Here is a 22,015-nt window from a genome sequence, read left to right as displayed (position 1 = left end):
CTGCAGATTCAGATTCAGCCAACATTTTGATGAAGTGTTCAAGGTAAATGTTTTGATAACTATGAATTTGTTGCATTTTAGCAGCTTTCATCTGCTTTGTTCGCAAATCATAGAATCATAGAATGGTTTGGATTGGAAGGGACCTTAAAGACCATCTAGTTCCAACCCCCCTGCCATGGGCAGGGACACCTTCCACTAGACCAGGATGCTCAAAGCCTCATGGCCTGGGGGCCTGGCCTTCCTTCCTGGCCAACACTTCCCAGGATGGGGCATCCACAACCTCTCTGGGCAACCTGTTCCAGTGCCTCACCACCCTCACAATGGAAGAACTTCTTTCTTATATCTAATCAAAATCGACCCTCTTTCAGTTTAAAGTCATTACCCCTTGTCCTATCACTACACTCCCTGATAAAGAGTCCCTCCCCATCTTCCCTGTAGGCCCCCTTTAGGTACGGGAAGGCTGCTATAAGGTCTCCCCAGAGCCTTCTCTTCTCCAGGCTGAACAACCCCAACTCTCTCAGCCTGTCTTCACAGGAGAGGTTCTCCAGCCCTCTGACCATCTTTGTGGCCCTCCTCTGGACTCACTCCAACGGGTCCATGTCCTTCTTATGCTGGGGGCCCCAGAGCTGAACACAGTACTCCAGGTGAGGTCATAGTCTAACTGAAGTATAAAATGATCACCTATTACTGCAATGCAATTTTCATAGTATTGAAAATCATTGCCTGCACTCAAAAGCATCCATTTAGCAATGTTTTTACTTAGGAAGAACAAATTCTTCAACTGAACTGTCTTAACTATAAAAACAAGATTTAGGTGTCTGTGCTCATAAAAGGTAATACTACTCTTTAAGATATGTGACGTTGACTACTGATAAAATTTCAAGGCACTGAGGTAATACAAGCATTATTATTGCATTATTATTACATTGTGAAGAATATAGTCAGAGTTACACTACTTCAGTAGGCATCTTCAACACAAACATCCAGCAGTACTATTATGAGCTTTAAGATGCTGTTTCTACTTAGTTGTGCCACACCTATGACAGCAAGATTTTTGACAAAAGATCTCCAGTCTGAAAACTGACCGGGCTTAATCCTGTGTCATTTATAAAATGTAATATATTGGGACTTAAGATTATAGCCCACATTTCCATCTGAAAAGCTTTGCAGCATTCCTCAACTTTTTAATTGGTAGGAGCAATGTAAACACTACGTACATAAGCAGTGTGTGTCCCTTTTGCCGTAAAACTAAACTAAATATAAATATGTTCTACAATATTTATAATAATTTTTTACACTTCTATTGATCTTGAACACCTTTACAGAAACTTGATCATACTGCTTTTATGTCCTTAATGCCTAGAAACAACCAGGATTTTGCTGAGGGCGGGTAATAACTTTGTATTTGATCTCTGAATGTGCAACAAGGATCAATCCTGGGTTTATTTTCTGGCCTGTGGTATCAGCACAGAAAGCGTATCTCTGTAAGCCAATCACTTAAAACTGCCCCTCCAAAAGAAGGAGCTGGTCCTACCTGCTCTTAATTGCTTGTGCCTGTTCTGGTGCTACCAGTGTGAGCAAGAGCATTCATTTGGCAGGTGAACGAACTGTGCAGTAAAGCTGATCCATTTAAAAGTATCTTTTAGTTTAGTCAAAACTAACTAAACATACTTATTTTCTTGAGGGGCTAATATTATCCCCAGTTAGATCTCCAGACCTGGTTGAGTTTTGTGTAAGCACCTGTGGAAGCACAAGTTGCAAAGCAACAGAAGAGTAGAAGTGGCTGGAAGAGAGGAAAGGGAGGGAGGAAGCTGCAGACCAGCCTCTCTGTCTTCAGTGTTCGTGTATGTTAGTTCAAAGTGAAACTGTGGCACAAGTGGAGATGCCTTCATGTCGGTATTACACACAAAAACACCTTCAGTAGCTAAAGAAATGCCTGACAGAATATGTCTGCATTTATGATGCAATGCTTAATCACACATTATGCTAATCTGGTGCTGTAAATAAAGGCACAACCTGGTCTTGTAGCTAGATCCCAAAGTCCCAAACCAGAGCAGGCAGAGAGCTGCTTGAGCTGCATCCTAAAAGAACTGGTGGTGTAGGGAAGACAGAACTGGGATCAGTTTTGGTCAAAGAGAAAAGGACACAATGAGGAAAGAGTATTTCCAAGGTCTGAACATAGAATTGTATATAAAAGTATTGCAAAGGAGAAAAAAAAGATAAAAACACAGCAAGTGGTAGTGACCTATCATTTCTTCGGAGACAGATTCGTTGCTTGTGAAAATAAATGCAAATTGCAGCAACTAATCCAGGCAAAATGCCAGCAGATGCTGTGCAAGCTTCCTTAGGTCTTGGCCAGTTCACATGCGTGGTGTACAGGATATGGGCCTCTTGCAATTCATCTGGCCAAATTTCTAGTGCTACCAAGGCGAAAGTGCACTAGGCACTAACACAAAACCCCTATTTTATTTTGTGAGAAATGAGGTTTGTACATGCTTTCTGAGGTGAAAATCTTGATGTCAGTCATTTGGCAATCAGTCCGTGTTCATTGGCATATAAGCAACCTATATGCAAGTATGTAATTTTGACAGTTTGAACCAAATGCCTCATTTAAGCTTCCTTACTTATTCTGGAGGCACCAGCTCTCATCTAATGCTATGAGGATGCTGGATGCCTTTGTTAAGTATTCTAAATTAGCATGTCTGGTCAAGACCCTACCATTTATGTGGTTGCAAAACCTATAATGAGTGGCTAAAATAGGGATTTGAATTAGAACATGCATAAAAGCCTAACCTCTCTCTTAATTTTTAATGAAACCTATTTTTAGTAATGTGAAATAATTCAGGAATTGTTTTTTTTTTCCTAGTGAAAAAGCTAAACTCTTAAGACACAGAAAACCAGACTGCAGTCTGTTTCCAATGCTGTTTCAGTAAAAATTAAATACAATGCAAAATGCACATGCAGTCCCTGAAGGAGGGGCTAGAACTGAGGCATGCAGAACTCCCACATTCTCAGGCATATTTCCTTATGAACCCACTAATTTGAATGATGAAGTACGGAAGTACACACTTCCAGAAGTAAAAACAGTTGCACAAGTCTATTTTTGTGATTAAGACGGTCCAAATAGTTCCAAAGGGCAATTTGGTGCCACTATAAATTTGGGAGAAGTTTAAAAGAGATAACCAGTAGGTGACACTATCTAAATGGGTGTGTTTAAAACAGGTTCTTTACAGAGAACTGTGGGTTAGGTGTGTCTGTTCATACAGGTTTCACAATACCACATCCTCTTTTCAGATTAGACACTCAGCAAGGAGGAAGCTATCATCTGCATACTAGCCTCAGAAATGGTAAACCTGGAATTTCAGACTTCAGTAGGAAGAGATCTAATTCTGTTTTTACTAACCAGCTCCCTGTAAGATTAGAATGAAATGGGCGCCAGCCTCCACCTTGATCACTGATGCTGTTCACTATTCAGCAGAAAATGTCACATTGAAGGAACAAGGCAGAATAAACATGGGCAACAAGGGAATTTGGCAGTCCTTGGTTCTGGACTGGGATACTTCAAGTATAGGTTATGTTTTGTTTATTATCCCTGAAATAACACCAAAAAAAGACAGGAAGCCATTACAGCATCTCTTTTAGGGGAGTTGCTTTCTCAGTAGAAAACTGAATCAAACTCCTACTTTATTAGTATTTCAAATCTGGCTCAATAAATCTTTCCTTTCCTTTTGTAGAAGCTGTATAAAATAAAGGTACCACAACTAGACATTAGGTTTTTCCAGGCTGAGGAGAACATTTGGACCTTGGGCACCTCAGCCTCCCGCTACAATGCATTTAAGCATCAAAACATGCAGTCTGAAGCACTGCTCCTTAGGTTTAATTTCATAATATTTAAGTACTGTAACATTCACCGTGTTTAGTTTTTGTCTTACCAAATCTAAAAAGTTTCAAGAGGACAAGTCATTCCTGTCAGATGCCACTGCAACATCTGACCTGTTTGTGCTTTGTCTCTTCTGATATAGGTTGTAGTTACATAAATGTTATGGTTTTGTTTGTTATGTTGGTATCTAACCTAACCCAAGTCAGACTATTTACACTTGGGACAGACCAACAAGTCCTTTTCACCTTTAAGGAGAAAGCAATTTTTGCTTTTCTAGCCAGATTTCAAAAATCTTCATACCATAGTTTAAATTAGATAGTAAAGATAGAAACACCATACAAATAAAACATACAATTAAATCCAAGACATTACTGAACCAGGGAAAAAAAAAGTTAATTGATTCACAAGTGTCCTGTACTGGCGTACATAGTGTAGTTACAAAAATGCATACTAAGCATATGAAACGCAATAGAAGTGAGTGTAAAGTGAGTTAGTGTATTTTACTCTGTAAAATACACTAAACCTCATCCTGCAAAATAATTTGATCAGATTTCAAAAGCATGCCAGAATTTTTTGACACTTTTGGAAGCACCAAATTTCAGCTGCATATGGTCTGAATTTTCAGAGATTCAGGTAAGTAACAACTTTTTTTTCCTGCAGTTACCTATCTTCCCTGAAAAATTATATCCTGTAGTCACTATCCAACCCTCATTTATGCTAGTTTTTTTCAAAAAGCAGTGACAGAATTAGCATTACAAAACTGTATATTCTAAAGCTAAATCTGTATTTTTCTTATTTTCCCAAAGTATAATATTTATGCTTAGATGTCAGAATGGTCCATTCTACAATAACACATCATGTCAGCATTTGTTAGAATATCAAAGATTATCAACATGGAAGTTTTCAAATATGGCCTTGAGGACAGATGCCTATCATACTGGGATTTTTCCATGTTTACGGCAGAACTTTAGTTTCAACGGCAATTACACAGCTCTATATATAGACTACCTTATCAAATAAATATGAAATGACCTCCAGGTCTTCAGTTCATACTTATTTGGTCAATAGTGGCTTATTATAAACAGAACATTGTGTTCTGTTCAGGGAATTTTATGAAAATTAATTTGGACCCTGAGGGATATGCATGCATGTGCATGCATATACAGACACCCGTGCAGTTTAAGGATGCTCACTAAGTATAACAGTAGCTGAACAAAGTTACTTTTCAGTAGACACAGATGTCTCCCTGTCTTCATGTCATCATCTCATTGACATTTTGTTCTTTCATCATGTGTTTTGAAACTGAGTGTTCAAAACACTGACAGTATAATTGATGACTCTGGAGTATTTACTAGCTAATCCTATCCTCCACAGAGGTCTAAATTATGCAAATGATAAATAATTGCTTACGAAAGGTGATCAGAAAATTGATTATTCATCAGGTATTTGAATCTTAGGCAAACAGTCTTGACTTAATCCTTTTCTTTTCCTTTTTGCAGCATAACTGTAACTATTCTTTCCTTAACACTCATTAAATGCTTATCATGTTGTTAATGTGCTGTATCCATGTAAGAAGGTTGCCGATACTTGCTCAGAAACAAAAGAACCAGATTCCAATTCACAATAGACCTTTTTACATTGCCAGATTGGTTCATAACAAAACAGAATGTCTCTCTGGTAGGATGGAGTTGTTAAGGTTCAGTTCTGTTGTACACCATTTCTGAAGACTAAACAATCATAATGGAACTGAGATTTCAAATCAAAGCATTGATTCATATCATTCACACAAAAAATGTCTGCTTTGTGATCAGTATCTTGCCACCTCATGACCAGCTGTATTCCTAATATTTATAGCAAGATCCTCATACTTCAGAAAGCCATAGTCCTGCCTTGGGGGGAAAAGCTCGCATTAATAATCACTGAAATGACTCTATATAATGAACAGGTTCTGTCTGTTTGAAGATATAATCGACTGCTTGTCACATGCTCCCATTATATTCAGTTGGCACCAGATCCGTTTCCAATTCAGAAAACATCATGGCTTTTAGTTATAGGTTATGAGTTTTAGTTGCAACCCTTAGACATGAAGATATCTAAGACACAAGGATCCTTGTAATGGATCTGAACAAAATGATTCTTCTCAGACACCTGGAAGAAGCAGACTTAAGGACAGCTGATGAGCAGCCACATAATGCCAGTTCTAAGTAGGAATGCCATCTGAAGTAGAGCGGTATTTTTTAGATAAATGGGTCAAAAATATCATCAGAATTTATCAGGAGCCAGAATAAGGCTAATGGCAACAGCTGATCCTTCTGTTGCAATTTTATTCTTGTAATAAGAATTGCTGATTTTCTATTTTACTTGCTCCTGCTTAGGCACTGCATTCGAGGATTAAGGATTAGTTAAAAAAGAGTGAATTCTGTTCCATTCTTTGCTACCTGTTTTTGTGGTTGTTTTCCTTAAGTAAAGTAAGTGTATGAAAGCCTTTCGTACATACCTTTTCCTGAGCCATCTAAATTTGTGCAGGACATTCCTGAAATTTTCTTTTGAATGAAAACCAAGAAGGAGTATGTTGATCTTATTAGGAGGAAGTTCTGCTTTTTCTTTCTTGTTAAATCTTGCTTCTTAAGGAACATCTGGTCTCTCTCTCCTTCCCTCCCCCACTGGCACCACATCACAAGCATATGTCTGATTCATTTGCTCCCATAATATCATGTAGAAAACCTGTGGATGGTTACTCATGCTGTCCTTTTGGGGATAATTACTACAATTTATCCTCAAAAATCAAATACATTGCTTCTAGCTAGCTAAATCATTTGAAGGCTGTCCATTATTGTATTATCTCTGAATTAAGAAACTGTATCCTATACACATTAGTTTTCCCCCTAAGATTTAGCAGCTTAACTCTCACCTCTCTCTCACATTTTGATATCTTGTCTTTGATTACTGTCACAGTTTTCCCCTGAAATGATTTGCAGTATATTGTGTCTCTTGCGTTCAGCCGCATTTAGCTGCAATGCTGTATACACCATTGACAACCTATGCACATACACAGCTTTACAGATCCTATTTGCCTCTGATTAATTTCCTTCTATTTGTTTAGATGGGCTCTTCTGTAGGCTTCATTTAGAATGGCTAATGGCAAATCTCACTGTCTTCCTCATATTTCATCTGAGGGTGAAATATTGTGTACATATATTGTGTACATATATTGTGTACAAAATCCCAAAGAAACACAATTCTTTTGAAAGGTAATTAATGGTTGTCTGTCAAGGTTTTTTACTCCAGTGCCTCAGGATCAAGACTCGGGATTGGTAAGTGATTTGGCGGACAGTGATTAAGTGTGAAGCACTAGTGACATGCTTCTCATCGAGGAAACAGGTTGCTGTGTTTTGCAGAAGTCAAAAGCTTATTTCTCCCAACTATAGGTCCTAATGTTAATGAATTATACTAGTTCCAGTTTGGAAATATATAGAGTATATTGGTTTAGCCATGAACCTTAGTAAGGTCAACAAACTTCAGTGAATGGAAAGGTGATGCTGAGAATAGAAGGGATAAAAAACTATTGTCTAGCCTTGATGTGTTTTCTTATTAAATACAAAAGGAAAAATTCAGATACTTGAATAATGATGGAACTTGCCTCTTGACTTCCTGCTAATCTGATGTTGAAGTCCTGCCTTGGGTGTGGCTCATATCTCAAGGTTACTGAAGAAAGGTGTGCTTTCTAGTAGCACAGTACCCTAACTGTAGTTAGTGTAGTGCAACTGTCTCATTTTTGTTCCAGAAGTCTGAATGATTATTCCAGCTAATCAGCTGGGCTGGATGCATGATGCATTGGTGCAGAAATAAGGTAGTAGTGTTGAGTCATGAGATGTTGATGCTGTTGCAGGGAACCAGGGCCATATAAGTAAATCTCACTCTGCATAAAATGCAATTGCTTGATTTTATTAGTAATTCACCATAATACTGGTTGATTATAAAGACTCAGTTCTTCTAAAATATAGAGTATTAAATATGCTGTTGTGGTCTTTCTCATCTGTCTCTTCAAGCACCAAAATTACAGCTGTTCATTTTGAAGTTCAGTAGTGCTGACAGATTCTTAATTGCTGCAATTAAATACCATCTTTATTAGGAGGCTGAAAGCAATTCTGAAAAAACCCTTTAATATTTCAGACTTGTTTTAGATCCCCAGTAACTTTCCTTTTTTTGCACAGAAAGCTTTGATGAACTCTGTGGTAGTAAAGGACCTCTGGTGTTACTCAAGATTTCATGAAGAAATTAGATTGTAATAATAGAATTAGAAGACACTTGGATAAGTAAAATAGCAAAGTATCAACAAAATTTTTAAGTCTTGGTTTGTAAATCTATACTTTTTCTTTGAAGGAGTCAGTAAGCATGTGGATAAGAATAATCAGTTGATAGCAGTGTACTAATATTTTCAGAAAGCTTTTTACAAAGTCCCTCACCAAGGAAATGAAGCTGTTGTAGGATAAGAGGGCTTATCATTTAATATGGTTTAAAGTACAGTAAGCAAGAGGTCAGATTTCACAACAGCGGAAGAAAGATTATCAGTGCAGCCCAACAGAGATCCATGCATGTCAACTTACTGGATTATTAGGCTAAGACGAGAGAACGAGAAGGCGATGGAGTTTGCTGATGACACAAAATTACGTGGGAAAGTCAAATCTACTGAAAAAAGTTTAAAATTATTTCATAATACAGATCATAAACAAAATGGCAGGTGAAATTCACTGTTGATAAATGCAGAGTAAAGACAAGTTTTCCTCCGACTGTGTAACTATGTTTATACATACACAGTGATAAGCTTTAAATGAGCTATTACCATCCAGTAAAGAGATATATGAAAATGTCAGTCAACAGACATCTGAAAGGCAAAATAAAGATGAATTATTAGAAAAATATAGTTACACTACTTTTTAAATTCTTCTCATGAATATAGATTGTACTGTTGGTCACCCTGTCTCGAAAAAACCATGCAACATACCCAGAAAACGTACTGAGAAGAGTAACAAAGGTGTCAAGCTGCTTCTCTCTAGGAAAGCAGATAAAAAAATGCAATGTAAGTAAGTAGAAAACAAATCAGAGAAAAACTATTCACTGTTTCTCATGATAAGTGAATTAGGGGCACCTAATGAAATTACTAAGATCTAAAGAAAAGGAAACATTTTGTTACACAACATAACTGAATCACAGAATTCATTACCACAGGATGTTGCGTGTACCAAAACTATGAATGGTTCAGAAAGAAACTAGAAAAATTCATAGAAAGTCCACCAAGATCCATTAAGCACAAGAATGCAGATACAAACTCTGGTTTCTGCAAGTCTCTATGCCACAGACTGCCTAAAGCTCAGAGGAAATACCAGCAAAGCGTCTTTCCATACTTGGCCTCTTCTGTATGCTTTCCCTAATTATCACCTGCTGCTGGCAGTGTGGGAAATAGGACACTAAGCTGGACGTGAGCACAACATTACCTTTTCCTCATCCTGGCCAGCCATTCTGATGTTAGGACTTGCCATGACACTACCCCGGTCCCCTTGCTCTGCAACCAGGAGAAGTCCTGCACAAGTTCTTTCCTTGGGTCATTTGCAGTGTGAAGGGGGTGACCTCTACAGACTGAGGGAGCTCAGAAGAACAGGTTTGGGGGCTCAGAGAGATACGAGACACCTCAGTTGCTACAGATCTTGAAGCACAAAGGGAGAAAAGCTATTACTTTGCCGTCATTTTTCTCCCTGTTTTAACCTCCTGACGTGAACAGAAGTCGGTGTGGCTTCTCCATCTCAGTTGCCTTATCCAGAAAACTGGAAATCTTGCGAACTGGCGGTGTCAATAACTTCGTTTAAAGAGGAGTTATAAACATAAACTATGGAGTAGCAAAGTCAGGAACCTGTATGGAAAAGAATCCAAGCAGACTGTCAGGAAATTCTCAAATGTCTAAGCATTAAGGGCTCTGAAGTTGTGCTCTACAAAGGAAAGCAAATGTGGAATAAAGAAAGAACTGAAGGACAACCATCAGATTTTGCCAAACATCCTGGGTATATTATAGTGGCTGTAGACTGGCCTGAGAAGCAAACTGTGACTCTGAAAGGGCAGAGAACATATCCTACAGCAGCTTTAGATTTAGCACAACAAATATCCCTCCGTGCTGGCACAGCTGCACTGCCAAGCTTGCTGGCAGGCAGGGAGAGGAGCCTGCCCACGCCCTGACTCTGCAGATGCTGCTTCACGTGTTGTAATAAAAATAGTTGGCACAGGAGTTTCACAGCACTGTTCCTCCACGTGCAGACATAAGATAAGTGATTCTTTGGTCTTCAGAAATTAAAGTGAATCTTCAGAATTCAGGGATTTTAGGAAGAGAGATCATATTTTAAATTTTCTGTAATCCAAAATAATATTTTACTGTCATGCAAAGTTACTGTCAAGAACAGAAGAACTGTTACAATTGAGAGCTTAAGTGGCCTACAGAAGAGAGTGTTACTAGAAAAGCCTGGAACCCGGTGTGAATATTTCATCTTTTTTAAAAATGAACCTGGAAACAGTCTATTATCAAGTATAATGGTCTACTCATGTATGACTTACTTACAGAATATGATACTTTACCAAAAGACAGCAGCAGCAATACCCAAGGTTTGCTTGCCAAAGTCTTACAACTGAGTCAGTCAGTCCTCTAATAAGCTACAAAATTCCTACTTGCAAAATGTACATGATTGAGCTAAAATAATTTTAAAACGCAGTCAGAGGGAAGATACTCTTATTGTTGATGCACAGCACAGAGCACTAGGAGCTATTAACTTTGCTTTGTTTTGCCAAACACAGAGACTATGAGCATTTCCCCCAAAATTGTGTTCTGTGCCCAAACAGAGAGAAATCTGAGGACTGTGCCAAACAGCTGTGATCACTTGTGACTTAAGGTTCCAACACTCAGGTGTTCTGATTGCTCAGCACTGAGAAATTGCCTAGGAACTATGGTTTACTTTCTATTGGTTTGGTTTGACTACCAGCTGCATCAACTGGTAGAAGGTTACGTTTTACCTTACCTCTCTTACTGCTACTGTATTTTCTCTCAACATGCTTGTTGCTGATGGGACAGTACGGGATAACATGGAAAGTGCTGGCCATTTTTTTAAAGCATCTTTCTGATAGCTCAGCTGCCTAGTGCAACTAGAGTGACAGCTCAGAACTAGCCCTTGCAGATCCTACAGGAGGCCACAGGAATCAGATATTGAATTATCAGAATGCATAAAGTATTCTAATAAATACCATCATTATTCTGACTTCTGTTTTCAACACTTCTAGGGAGGCAGAGAATTTGGATTTGTTTGGCACTGAGATTGTAGTCACCTCTTTAAAATACACAGATATAAAACAAACCAGTGGCCCAAACAATGCATAATCTAAACAGATTCCTGCAAACTGAAGTCATCCTGGCTTCCTGATGCCAAAATCCTTTCTGATGAAATGGTTTTGCTTCAAAAATGAATACAGACATCGCGGCTGCAATTTAGTAGATGCATAACATCCACTCACCCACAAATATTTTAAGTTCTTAGTATCCTCCATGCTTCCCAAGTCCTCTGGATTAAGAATATTCTACATGATTATTCTGTTTTGTATATACTTCCTTATTTGACTGTTTGACTTTGTATTTTTTAAGGAATTGTACTTGTTCTATTTTTATGAAATTCAACTTTCAGAAGCCTTAATAAATATATCTATAATTTTATTTAATGTAACTGCACCACTTGTTTTCATATGATGCACATTTTCAATTTATATGTAATGAGCCGTTCTTAAATTAAGGTATGCTCCTCTCAAAAATTCTTTTAGCCTCAGTACCATAAAGTTTCCAGGCTTTTTACTATGTAATTTTTATTCAGCATTCTCTGCATAAGGACATCAAACTCAACAACACTTCTGGCATTAACTATTTTATTTCAAGCTATTATTCTTCTAGTATCAAATGTATTTTGTTTTATAAGTCACAGAAAAACAGTATTCTTTCAAATGAGATGTATAGTAAGTTTTACACCAAATACTATTGGCCTTTCCTTAATTTGTGTGAAGACTAGTGTTTTGTCTTTACATTTTGAAGCCAGCAGGTAGAAAAAAAGATAGCAAAAAGTCTCACTTTAAGTGTGCTTTATATGCATTTTATGCATGCAGTGTTTACTTATAAGATCAAAAATGTTGAGGTCAATTAGAACTTGTAGACAGCACATTACAATTCATTATTTCTCAACAGACTTAATGTACAATATTACTTTTAATAGGCGTGATGACATCAGGGAGCACAAGCTATAGCATTCACTTTCCAAGGTTATTCAGACTGGATGACACAAGGACTTGCTGGTACCATAAACATTCCCCACCCCTCCTACATGGACTGCATGTAAGCCTGCAAAACAAGCTTGCAAGTGCTGCAGGGCCCTGGATGAGTGGTTTGGCAGATGCATAGAAAAGATTTTTACTGAATGAAATAGCAGAGGGGAGTAAGCCTCTAGCGGTGATATAAATAGGGATTTCAGGAGCAATGTAATGATCTGCGTTCACCATAACTAAGTGCTGCCCATGACACACTATGACCAAAATGGTCTGGATGTGGAAGCTGTCCTTCCATTTTGTAAACTGGTCTGACTCAGGACAATGGTGTCTCAGTCAACAAACCAGCACTGGGTGGTTAGTCTAGACGATATTCTGTGCTGGGAAACATAATTTATTATACATGTTTGATATCCACAGCAGTGTTTTGACTGTTTAAATGCTTTTCCACTTGTTTGGATAGCAAGATATTTCTTCAAGTATCAGCATTATTACCCTAAAGAAAAAGAATTAGGAACAGAAATTGTATGCAGCTTGCACAATCACACAAGTCTTTTGAAAGAGGTAATTAGACCTTAGAGGGCAGACTGCCATGGCATATTGCAGATAGGAAAATCTTGCTCAATTCTGTGGTCTGCCATGCCTCTTGCATTTTACAAAGGCATTTTGCATTATTTGAGGGTAAACATTCTTATAAATATTAAAAAGCAGAGCAGTTATGGTTTGTTTTATTGCAAAGCAATATTGTCCTTTCCTTCCTCAAAATTCATTTTTCCCTTTTCTTAACAAAAATGTTCATGTAAGCAGATGTTAGTACCACTACATTCTCTGTCATGCCCCTTTAAATTAACTGCTCTTCCAACACTTTTTTAGACTTAGTGTCAAACAGCATCTTGCAGAAGTTCTGAGGCAATGAAAGTGTAACCATGCTGGCCAGTCAGCCCTGCTGTGAGTCAAAAGGCACTCCATAAAAAATTATTTTATTGCCATCTACATATATAATGCAGAGAGTTGGATTTCTTTAATATCAGGACCTTCAGACTGATCTCCAGTGTTTGAAAATGCTTTGTTTGTAAGGTCTTTGCTTTTTGTTTTCCAGAACTCATGCTTCAAGAAGAAAATCCAAGTATTAGTCTAAGGTTAAGTGCAAATAGATCCATAGAGTTGATCTCCAAACCATTTTCAGGTGATACTCTTCCTCCTTTCTTTCATACTGATAGACACTCAACCACACCCAAACCTACCTGAGATACCGCTCTTTACATTTGCTCCCTGTTATAGGTAGTAATAATGGTTTTATGAGGGGAAAAAAAGAAGTGAATTTCAGCAAACAGTTATCAGTAAGTGCAATAAATTCTCCATCCATTAGTTAGCAGTTGTACTTTAGTAATTTACATTCCTCAGAAGTCTTTTTCTTCCCTCTTTCATGGTTTCACTTATATAAAACATATGAAATATTTTAACTAATGCCATTTTACTTCTCTAAATTAAGTTTTCAGATGTTCAGTGGGCTGGTTCTGTAGTGAAAATATGGTGCACTCAGCAAAAAGAGGGCACTACACAAGTTGAGACTGAGCTCTTGCAGTGCTGGGGAGAGAACATGTGATTTCTGTAATAACTGATCGAGCTATCACAGCAAGGAATCAGCAGAAAACTGTAAGTGGCAAAGTGTTTTCACGTATGACAATAAGCAAATTGCAGACTGCCTACTTGGAAATCTTATTCTTTACATAACCAGTGAACAAAGTATTAAAAAGTAAGTGTACAAACAATCCCAAAAGAACAAATTTTCCCTTTCAAAATATGGCTGTCAATTAAAACAGCTTTACTAGAAAACAGTAATAAACTGCCTGACCCACCCAGTTTTCTCAAGGAGACGTTGTTACCTGCCATGAACAAAGTACAGCTGTTTTTCAGAGTTACAGTGCTAAATGCTTCATTTTTTTCCCTCCCTTCTCTTTGATATCCATGTTGATGAGAACAGTCTCTTTTCCCACATAACCACTGTCTGAGCTAATAGTAATAGTTTTATACAGCTGATGATGTAGATACACATAAAAGTGCCTGAAGCTGTGTTGAGGAGACACTTAACAAGGTGTGTATTAACTTAGTATCAAATAGCATCTTTAAAGGCTGCTTTTCTTACACACTTGGCCTTACCTGATCCCTTTTAATATGAAGGACTGTATACTGGATGGTTCAATGGGGATATTGGGGGGGAAAAAGCTAAGAACTGTTCTGCTCACAAGAAACAGAGTTCTGTGGCCTTTTTTTTTTTTACTGTTAAAAAGGTTTGACAAAGAGCATGAACATTTAAGGTTGTATTTTCCATTACAGCTCATGGCTATTGTTCTGCAGGACAAAATTTACAAGTGAAGGAAGCAGTTATTTATCACATCTGATATGATTTTCTGAAGAAAGGACACAGTATCGTGACGCAATGTCCTGGTTTTGGCTGGGATAGAGTTAATTTTCTTCCTAGTAGCTGGTATAGTGCTATGTTTTGGATTTAGTATGAGACGAATGTTGATAACACACTGATGCTTTGAGTTGTTGCTAAGTAGTGTTTAGACTAAGTCAAGGATTTTTCAGCTTCTCATGCCCAGTCAGCAAGAAGGCTGGAGGGGCACAAGAAGTTGGGAGGGGACACAGCCAGGGCAGCTGGCCCAAAGTGGCCAAAGGGGTATTCCATACCATGTGATGTCATGTCCAGTATATAAACTGGGGGGAGTGGGGCTGAGAGGGATGGCTCCTCGGGAACTAACTGGGCATCAGTTGGCGAGTGGTGAGCAATTGCATTGTGCATCACTTGTTTTGTATATTCCAATCCTTTTATTATTATTATTGTAATTTTATTATTGTTATTATTATCATTATTATTGTCTTCCTTTCTGTCCTATTAAACTGTTCTTATCTCAACCCACGAGTTTTACTTTTTTCCTTCCGATTCTCTCCTCCAGCCCATTGGGTGGGGGGGAAGTGAGTGAGCAGCTGCGTGGTGCTTAGTTGCTGGCTGGGGTTAAACCACGACACATGATTTTCCAAAGAAAGGACACAGTATCATGATTCAATCACATACTGTGATTGAAATCCTTATAAGTACAGGAACAAATCTTCCATTGCTGACCTCTAAGAAGTTACACTCTCTGGCATTAGCTTTACAAATCATATCCTTGCAACTTCTCCAAAGGGCAGTCTCATGCTGGTACATTCCTCCAGTGCAGAAGTACTTGATCAGAGATGGCACTGGTGTAATGGCTTAACTCCAAGGCACATGAATCTAGTGAATGGCCATGGTCAGGAATGAAAAAGATGCTCTGGGCCAATTTCTTCTAGCTTCTTAGGTCACACTCTTAACTCAGCTTTGTTTTGGGGTCAAGAGGGTGGTTGTTTGAAGAGCACAGAGTGAGATGTTTGGAAAGCACTGAGTGGGGATCCATGAGATTTTACTGCAGAACCCCTGTGGTGCTACTGAAAGTCCTGCACTTTGCTTCTCTTATTCCACTACAAAATCTTATGTCCAAATGTTAATAAACTGGCTAGTACCCTGGGCCGAATAGGGTTAATCAAGAGAAAAGTGAAAGGGGAACATTCTCTTCTTGTTAATTGTTTCCAGAACAAACCCAGCACGCACTAGAAGAATTAAAGTAAAGCATTTGACCAAGATTTGTTCATGCCAGACACACCTTTTCTTGCCTCCTTACAGAATACAGAAATGTGTGTCTCCCTAAGGGTGTTCTGCAGAGTTTTGAGATGTAACATTTTGACAGTGGAAAAGTACAAGTCTAAATATAGTACATTTTGACAAACTTTGTTTAAAACAATGTTCCAATAGATATCTGTTCAAAACTGTACCTTGTAATTGGTTCCTATGCAAAACCGTTTATTAATGGGGATTCTGCAAGCCAGTAATACCAGTACGCGGCCACAGAAGGGACTGATTGTTTTGGCAAGTATTCAGGCCACACCACAGACCTTAGGTTCACTTTATCTTTCTTGTAGTCTGGAGTGCAGGAGGTCTTACTTCTTTGATTCTTCCTTTTTATTTACTCACTGGTTCCTCTTCTCTGGCACATAAGATACTATGTCCTTCAAATGCACAAGAAGTACAGTTAGCTACTGTATTTCCAGAGTATTTCTTTCCCTGATGGATTCTAACCCACAGCTCACAAATTTCTATTTATACAGAAGGAGGAAAACCTAGCAGTGAGCAGGCAAAAAGAAGGAGACTATAACAAGTCTTTGAAGCATGGAAATTCAGTATCTGAAAATCCACACAGCATTGAAATCACAAATATCAGAGATTAAGAGTTTTAAGGAAAAAGAGTAGAACTAGTAAAAAGACCACTTTCTCCAGAAGTCTATGCTTCCAGCATTAGAGTTCCTTCATTATACACAAAATTCACAATACGAAACCTTTCATACATAATCCTGTGAGGGGTTAGTGGAGGCACGGGCACAGCTACTGGAAGAGAAAGGAGGAAACACATCCATGCAATGTTTATTGCTCTCTTGATAGGTTTTTCGTAGTGCAAATGAAGGATTCGCAGACAGCACTTCATTCTCTCCCCCACTTCTGTTTTTGATGAAACCCCCTGAGGTGACCGCTGGGAAACAGCATAGCGGGAGTAACAAGCAGGTCAGGATCTCCTCACAACTACCATCGCATACTGCGGCAAGCCTAAGAAGTGTGATTCTTCATACTTTACTGAAGCTCCAAGTCCTGTGACTGCAGGCATGTATTCTGCCTCATCTGAGTACCTAGAAAATACTTTATTTTTCCCCTCTCTGTTTTCTGATTTACTTTTAAAGCTTCATATTCCTTGCAGTAGGTTTTTGCTCACACTGTATAAACAGCTCTTCAGGCACTGCTGTGATACAGTACATGCCTACTGGAATGAGAATGAGAGAATGATAAGAAAACAAAAATGACAGAGAAGGAAAAATAGAGACAAAAAAATCTCAGCAGTGATGAAACACAGTGCAATTTTGCAGCATATTAAGTTATAAGATGAGATTTTAGATTTTAAAAACACTTTGAAGCAGAAATGGTATCTTCTGCACACTCTTTGATGACAGCAATTCTTTCTACTACCTTTCTTTGCAGCAGCCAAACTGTGCTGAGACACACAACTCCAATTTCAATGTAGGAAACATAATGTGGTGGGGGGGACACCCTCCTCCCACCTTCCACCAGCACTTGTTACTAGCCAGTAAAGACCCAGCAGGACACAGAAACTGAGCTAGTTTTTTCAGCTCTTCTTCCCCACCCCCCAACTCAAGAAATTGTGTTTAGAGTTAGAAAGCCCCCTGATCTGGACCTTGGCACCAGACTATCATTTTCCTGCTGAGGCATCACAAACGTTTCAGTGTTCCCCATTCCTCTTTGGCAAATCTTGCGCTGGCACTGTGACAAGTTGACCTCTGTGGAGGGGCTCACAGCCTCCATCCACATGGGTTATGAGAAACTGATGCCACACGTGACAACAACAGTGGCACTATCAGCAAAGAAATACCCAAATGCTCGAACATAACTTAGTACATAACGTAACTTAGAAAAGCTGCAAGTCACCCCATGGCTCAGGCTCTTCTCAGTGTCAGCTGTGAAGACTCAGTTATATTTAGCCAAGGATCATCCTCAATTTTTATTCTATATTTTGTCATCAAACTTAAACTGACTGCAGTGCCTTCTCTTGGGCAACTCTTCAACCTACAGGCAGTACAGCTCTGCCCCTGCCCCTGCCCCTTGGAGGGCAGGATGGGATTGGAAAAGATTGCCTGGATAAATAAACAGTTAAGAGAAATTTCTATAGGATCCATAAACATATATGATCATTTCTGTGAAAGAAGAACTGGAAAAGTGCAAAGGATTCTGGACATTCTAGAGATTTTTCCTCTGAGTCATTTCCACATCTGGGAATCTTTCCTTGCAGCCACATCAGAGACAGACCAGATCTTGCTCTGAACTCAAACTGAGGAACCCTTCAGGAAGAACTGTCTAGAATTTTATAATTCCAAGCAGCTCACATATGCAGCTCTCCCTTTGTAACTTACCTTCCAGAGGATTTTTTTTTTTAATAAAAAAAATGTTTATTTCTTTACTGGATGGAAAGTTGTTCACTTTAAAAACACTGAACATGTATTACAGCCTTCAGAAGAGATGTCCTTTTACCCCTCAGAAATGGATTCGCAAAGAGAAGAGCCCCCAGTACACAAGCCCTAAGGAAAACAGTGGCCAGTAGCCGTGCTGAGATGTGTTTTGAGAAGTCTTCTGTCACATCGAATCCCAGCCAGCGCATAGCTGATGTCCCCATCCAGCTGTGAAGGGTGGGGATCACAGAAGCCCAGTTAGAAGCTTCTTTTTGTTAGTGGCATGAAATCTGAAGTAATTTCTTAGAAATCCCTAGGACCCTAAGCCACTGCATGGAGACTGCCAGTCCATGGCTTTTAGAAAAAAATAAATATAAAAATCTCTGAAACCTCCTGAATTTCAGTGAGAGGGGAAAGTCCTCTGTCCCTTCCACCTGCAGTAAAGGAAGTTCCAGCCATATTATATGGTAAAGTCCATGCTTACATGGTTGAGAAAAACCAGAGCCCCCCTAACTTCCACATGATTCTTTTTTTTTAAACCTCCTAAAAGGCACCAACTAATGAAGCTATGCTGATGAAGTGAATTATTTACAGTCCCTCATAATATTCTTGCCACTAAATTGGAGAGATACGGGTTTGATGGATGGACTCTTAGATGGATAAGGAATTAGCTGGATGGCTGCATCCAAAGAGTTATAGTCAACGGCTCAGTGTCCAGTAATGAGTAGTGCCTCTCAAGGGTCCATACTGCAACCAACACTATTTTATATCTTCATTAACAATATAGACAGTGGGAATGAGTGGACCCTCAGCAAGTTTGCAGATGACACCAAGCTGAGTGGTGCAGTTGATTCACTTGAAGGAAGGGATGCCATCCAGAGGGACCTTGACAGGCTTGAGGAGTGGGCCCATGCAAACCTCATGAAGTTCAACAAGGCTAAGTCCAAGGTCCTGCACCTGAGTCAGGGCAATCCCCAGTATCAATACAGACTGGGGGATGAATGGATTGAGAGCAGCCCCGGGGAAAAGTACTGGTGGGTAAAAAATTTTATATGAGCTGGCAATGAGCACTTGCAGCCCAGAAAGCCGACTGTATCCTGGGCTGCATCAAAAGAAGCATGGCCAGCAGGTCAAAAGAGGTGATTCTCTGCCTCTTCTCTGCTCTCGTTAGAACCTACCTGGAGTAGTGCATCCAGCTATGGGGTCTCCAGTACAGGACAGACATGGACTTGTTAGAGTGCGTCCAGAGGAGGGCCACAAAAATGATCAGAGGGCTGGAACATCTCTCCTATAAAGAAAGGCTGAGAGTTGGGGTTGTTCAGCCTGGAGAAGAGAAGGTTCTGGGGAGACCTTCAATACTTAAAGGGAGCTTATAAGAAAGACGGAAAGAGACTTTTTACCAAGGCCTGTAGTGACAGGGCAAGGGACAATGATTTTAAACTGAAAGAGGGTAGGTTTAGATTGGACATAAGGAAGAAATTTTTTGTGGTGAGACACCGGAACAGGTTGCCCAGAGAAGTTGTGGATGTCCCATCCCTGGAAGTGTTAAAGGTCAGGTTGGATGGGGCTTTGAGCAACCTGATCTAGTGCAAGATGTCTCTGCCCATGGCAGGGGGGTTTGGGCTAGATGATCTTAAAAGGTCCCTTCCAACCCAAACCATTCTATGATTCTATGATTCTATGATTTGCATCCCATAGCTCCAGTAATATTTCATTTGGTGTGAAGTTCCTACTAGGTCTGGCTGGTGGGCTACATAACAAACAAAGGATAAAGTGAATCAAATCCCATTTTTCTGGAGGTGGTTTGTTTTCCCTTTCATGTCCTACTGCATGGGTCGCAAAGTCTTTGAATGCTTACAATTTTATTCAGGGACACATATGCAATACGGGCCTACACAGTGTCCCTTTAGTTTTCCTCAAAATGCATTCACCACTGGTCCCTCTTTTTTTTCCTCCTTTTTTCCTCCTCAAAGACTAGTAAATTATATTGCTTGTAATCAACTTCGAAAAGAACAAAATCTTCAGATTTATAATCATATCTCTAATCTTCTGAAGAAAAGGAGAAGACTCTAAAGCTAAAGCCCTACATGAGCTGTCTGTCCCAAAATCAGACATGAATGAGGGTAAAATATGAAGGCTGTTTGTGTATGACAGCACTGTATACAAAAAAAAAACCCACCGCACCTTGTAAAGCAGAAATTATATATTTGTTCTCCACTTGGATTTAAGGTAGCTATCACTTATCAAAGTGTAAGTGTATTCTAAGGACATAATGTTCTCATTTACTATGCTTCTGAAGAGTGCTCTGTAATTTCCTTAGTAAAGGGTGCAGGTAAGTATTCCTGCCAAACAGACAGGCAGGAGCTGAAGATCATCTCTGACTCAACCTGGATTCAACAGTTTGAACCCCAAAACTTCTGGCTTCAGTCTGTTATTGTAGAAACACTTCATCTACCAGAGGCAGGTCCTTCAGGAAAGATGCTGCACTGAGAAAGAACTTCAGAGTCTTCCAAGCTGTATCCCATGACAATTACAGTTCTACATAAAGAAAATGGAATCACAAGCTATACCTGCTATGTTCTTCCAAATGTTTTGTCAGTAAGTAAAGACATAAAGTGTCAGAGGGGCTTTTGACAAGAACAGTGATTTCTCCCTGCTCTACTCCAGTCCCTTTTACCTTCCAGAGAGAGACTTTTCAGTGCAGTTTGAATCTGCAGGTGATCCTTTTGATATTACTTCCCTTAAATTTCTGCATTGCAGCTATATGCCTACAGAGGGGGCATATTTGCCAGTAGTTGAAAAATGACATTTGGGAGTCCATGGAAACTGTCCACAGCTTCTCTTCATCTGGAGCTTTTCAAATCTTGGCTAAATTGCTTTACCAGAATGAAAAGCACCTCATAAATTGAGTTCTCAGGAAGGATATTTAACAGAATGCAGTTGCTTTCTCTATGAAAAATTTTTTTTTTTCCTTAAAATAGTTATTAGTTAACCAAATATTTCATAGCAATAGAAGAAAAAGGATATGCAGCACTACATAAGGAAAGCACATTTAAAAATAGGAACTGTGGTTCTTCTGTATCAATTATGAACTTAAATAAAAGCAACAAGCAACCTTTTTGATAACTTTCCAACCCCTGAATGTAAGTTATCCTTGAAATTAGCATTAAGTTAGTAAGACTGCATTCATTTTAATTGACTTCTCATTTTTATTAGAGATGATTTAAAGGTAATTGAATCCATCTGCTATAATGCATGAAATAGTGCAACAGAATCTATAGTCAAGCAGTAAGAGCAGCCTGACTGTGATGCTGGTGTAACTCTGGTTCTAACGGTGACTTCTGAGTACTCTGGATGAAAGCTGTAAGTTTTGACTGCAAATTGTTTGTGGGCTCAATATTGATGCTAGAAGGGATGCGCATCAGGACAAAGTCAGTTGAAGCAAAGCACATTTTAATCTCACAAGGTAGCCAGACCTTGGAGCCATATGAAAATACAAACCGAAAGCTGCAGGCAATGGAGGAACTGCATGAGAATCCCTCATCACTAAGGTAAGCACCATCATCCTCAGCTCCAGATTCCCCTCATCAGACTTTTGCCAATATGCAGATTTTTCACATGACCTTCGTCTGTTTATTGCAAATCACAGCAAAACTACATTTCAGCTTCACAGATGGTAGGTTTGGTCTTCTGGCTGAAAGTATT

General features: G+C 39.1%; 1 protein-coding gene across 8 annotated transcripts in view; it reads right to left on the bottom strand.

Annotated features, from left to right (window-relative positions):
* The window catches only part of OXR1 (oxidation resistance 1), a 305,008-nt gene that overhangs the window by 91,610 nt on the left and 191,383 nt on the right, over positions 1 to 22,015 (bottom strand). The window contains exon 1 of one of the 8 annotated variants that reach the window (XM_052786775.1): positions 6,378 to 6,426. The exons of the other annotated variants lie outside the window; for them this stretch is intronic. Coding sequence (XP_052642735.1) covers positions 6,378 to 6,411 — 34 coding nt within the window. The 5' untranslated portion in view covers positions 6,412 to 6,426. Of the gene's footprint in view, positions 1 to 6,377; positions 6,427 to 22,015 lie in introns of those variants that run through there. 8 annotated transcript variants of the gene reach the window in all.

This window comes from Harpia harpyja, chromosome 5, assembly GCF_026419915.1.
Source record: "Harpia harpyja isolate bHarHar1 chromosome 5, bHarHar1 primary haplotype, whole genome shotgun sequence".
Taxonomy (NCBI): Eukaryota; Metazoa; Chordata; class Aves; order Accipitriformes; family Accipitridae; genus Harpia; species Harpia harpyja.
This window is presented reverse-complemented; position numbering and strand designations above follow the sequence as displayed.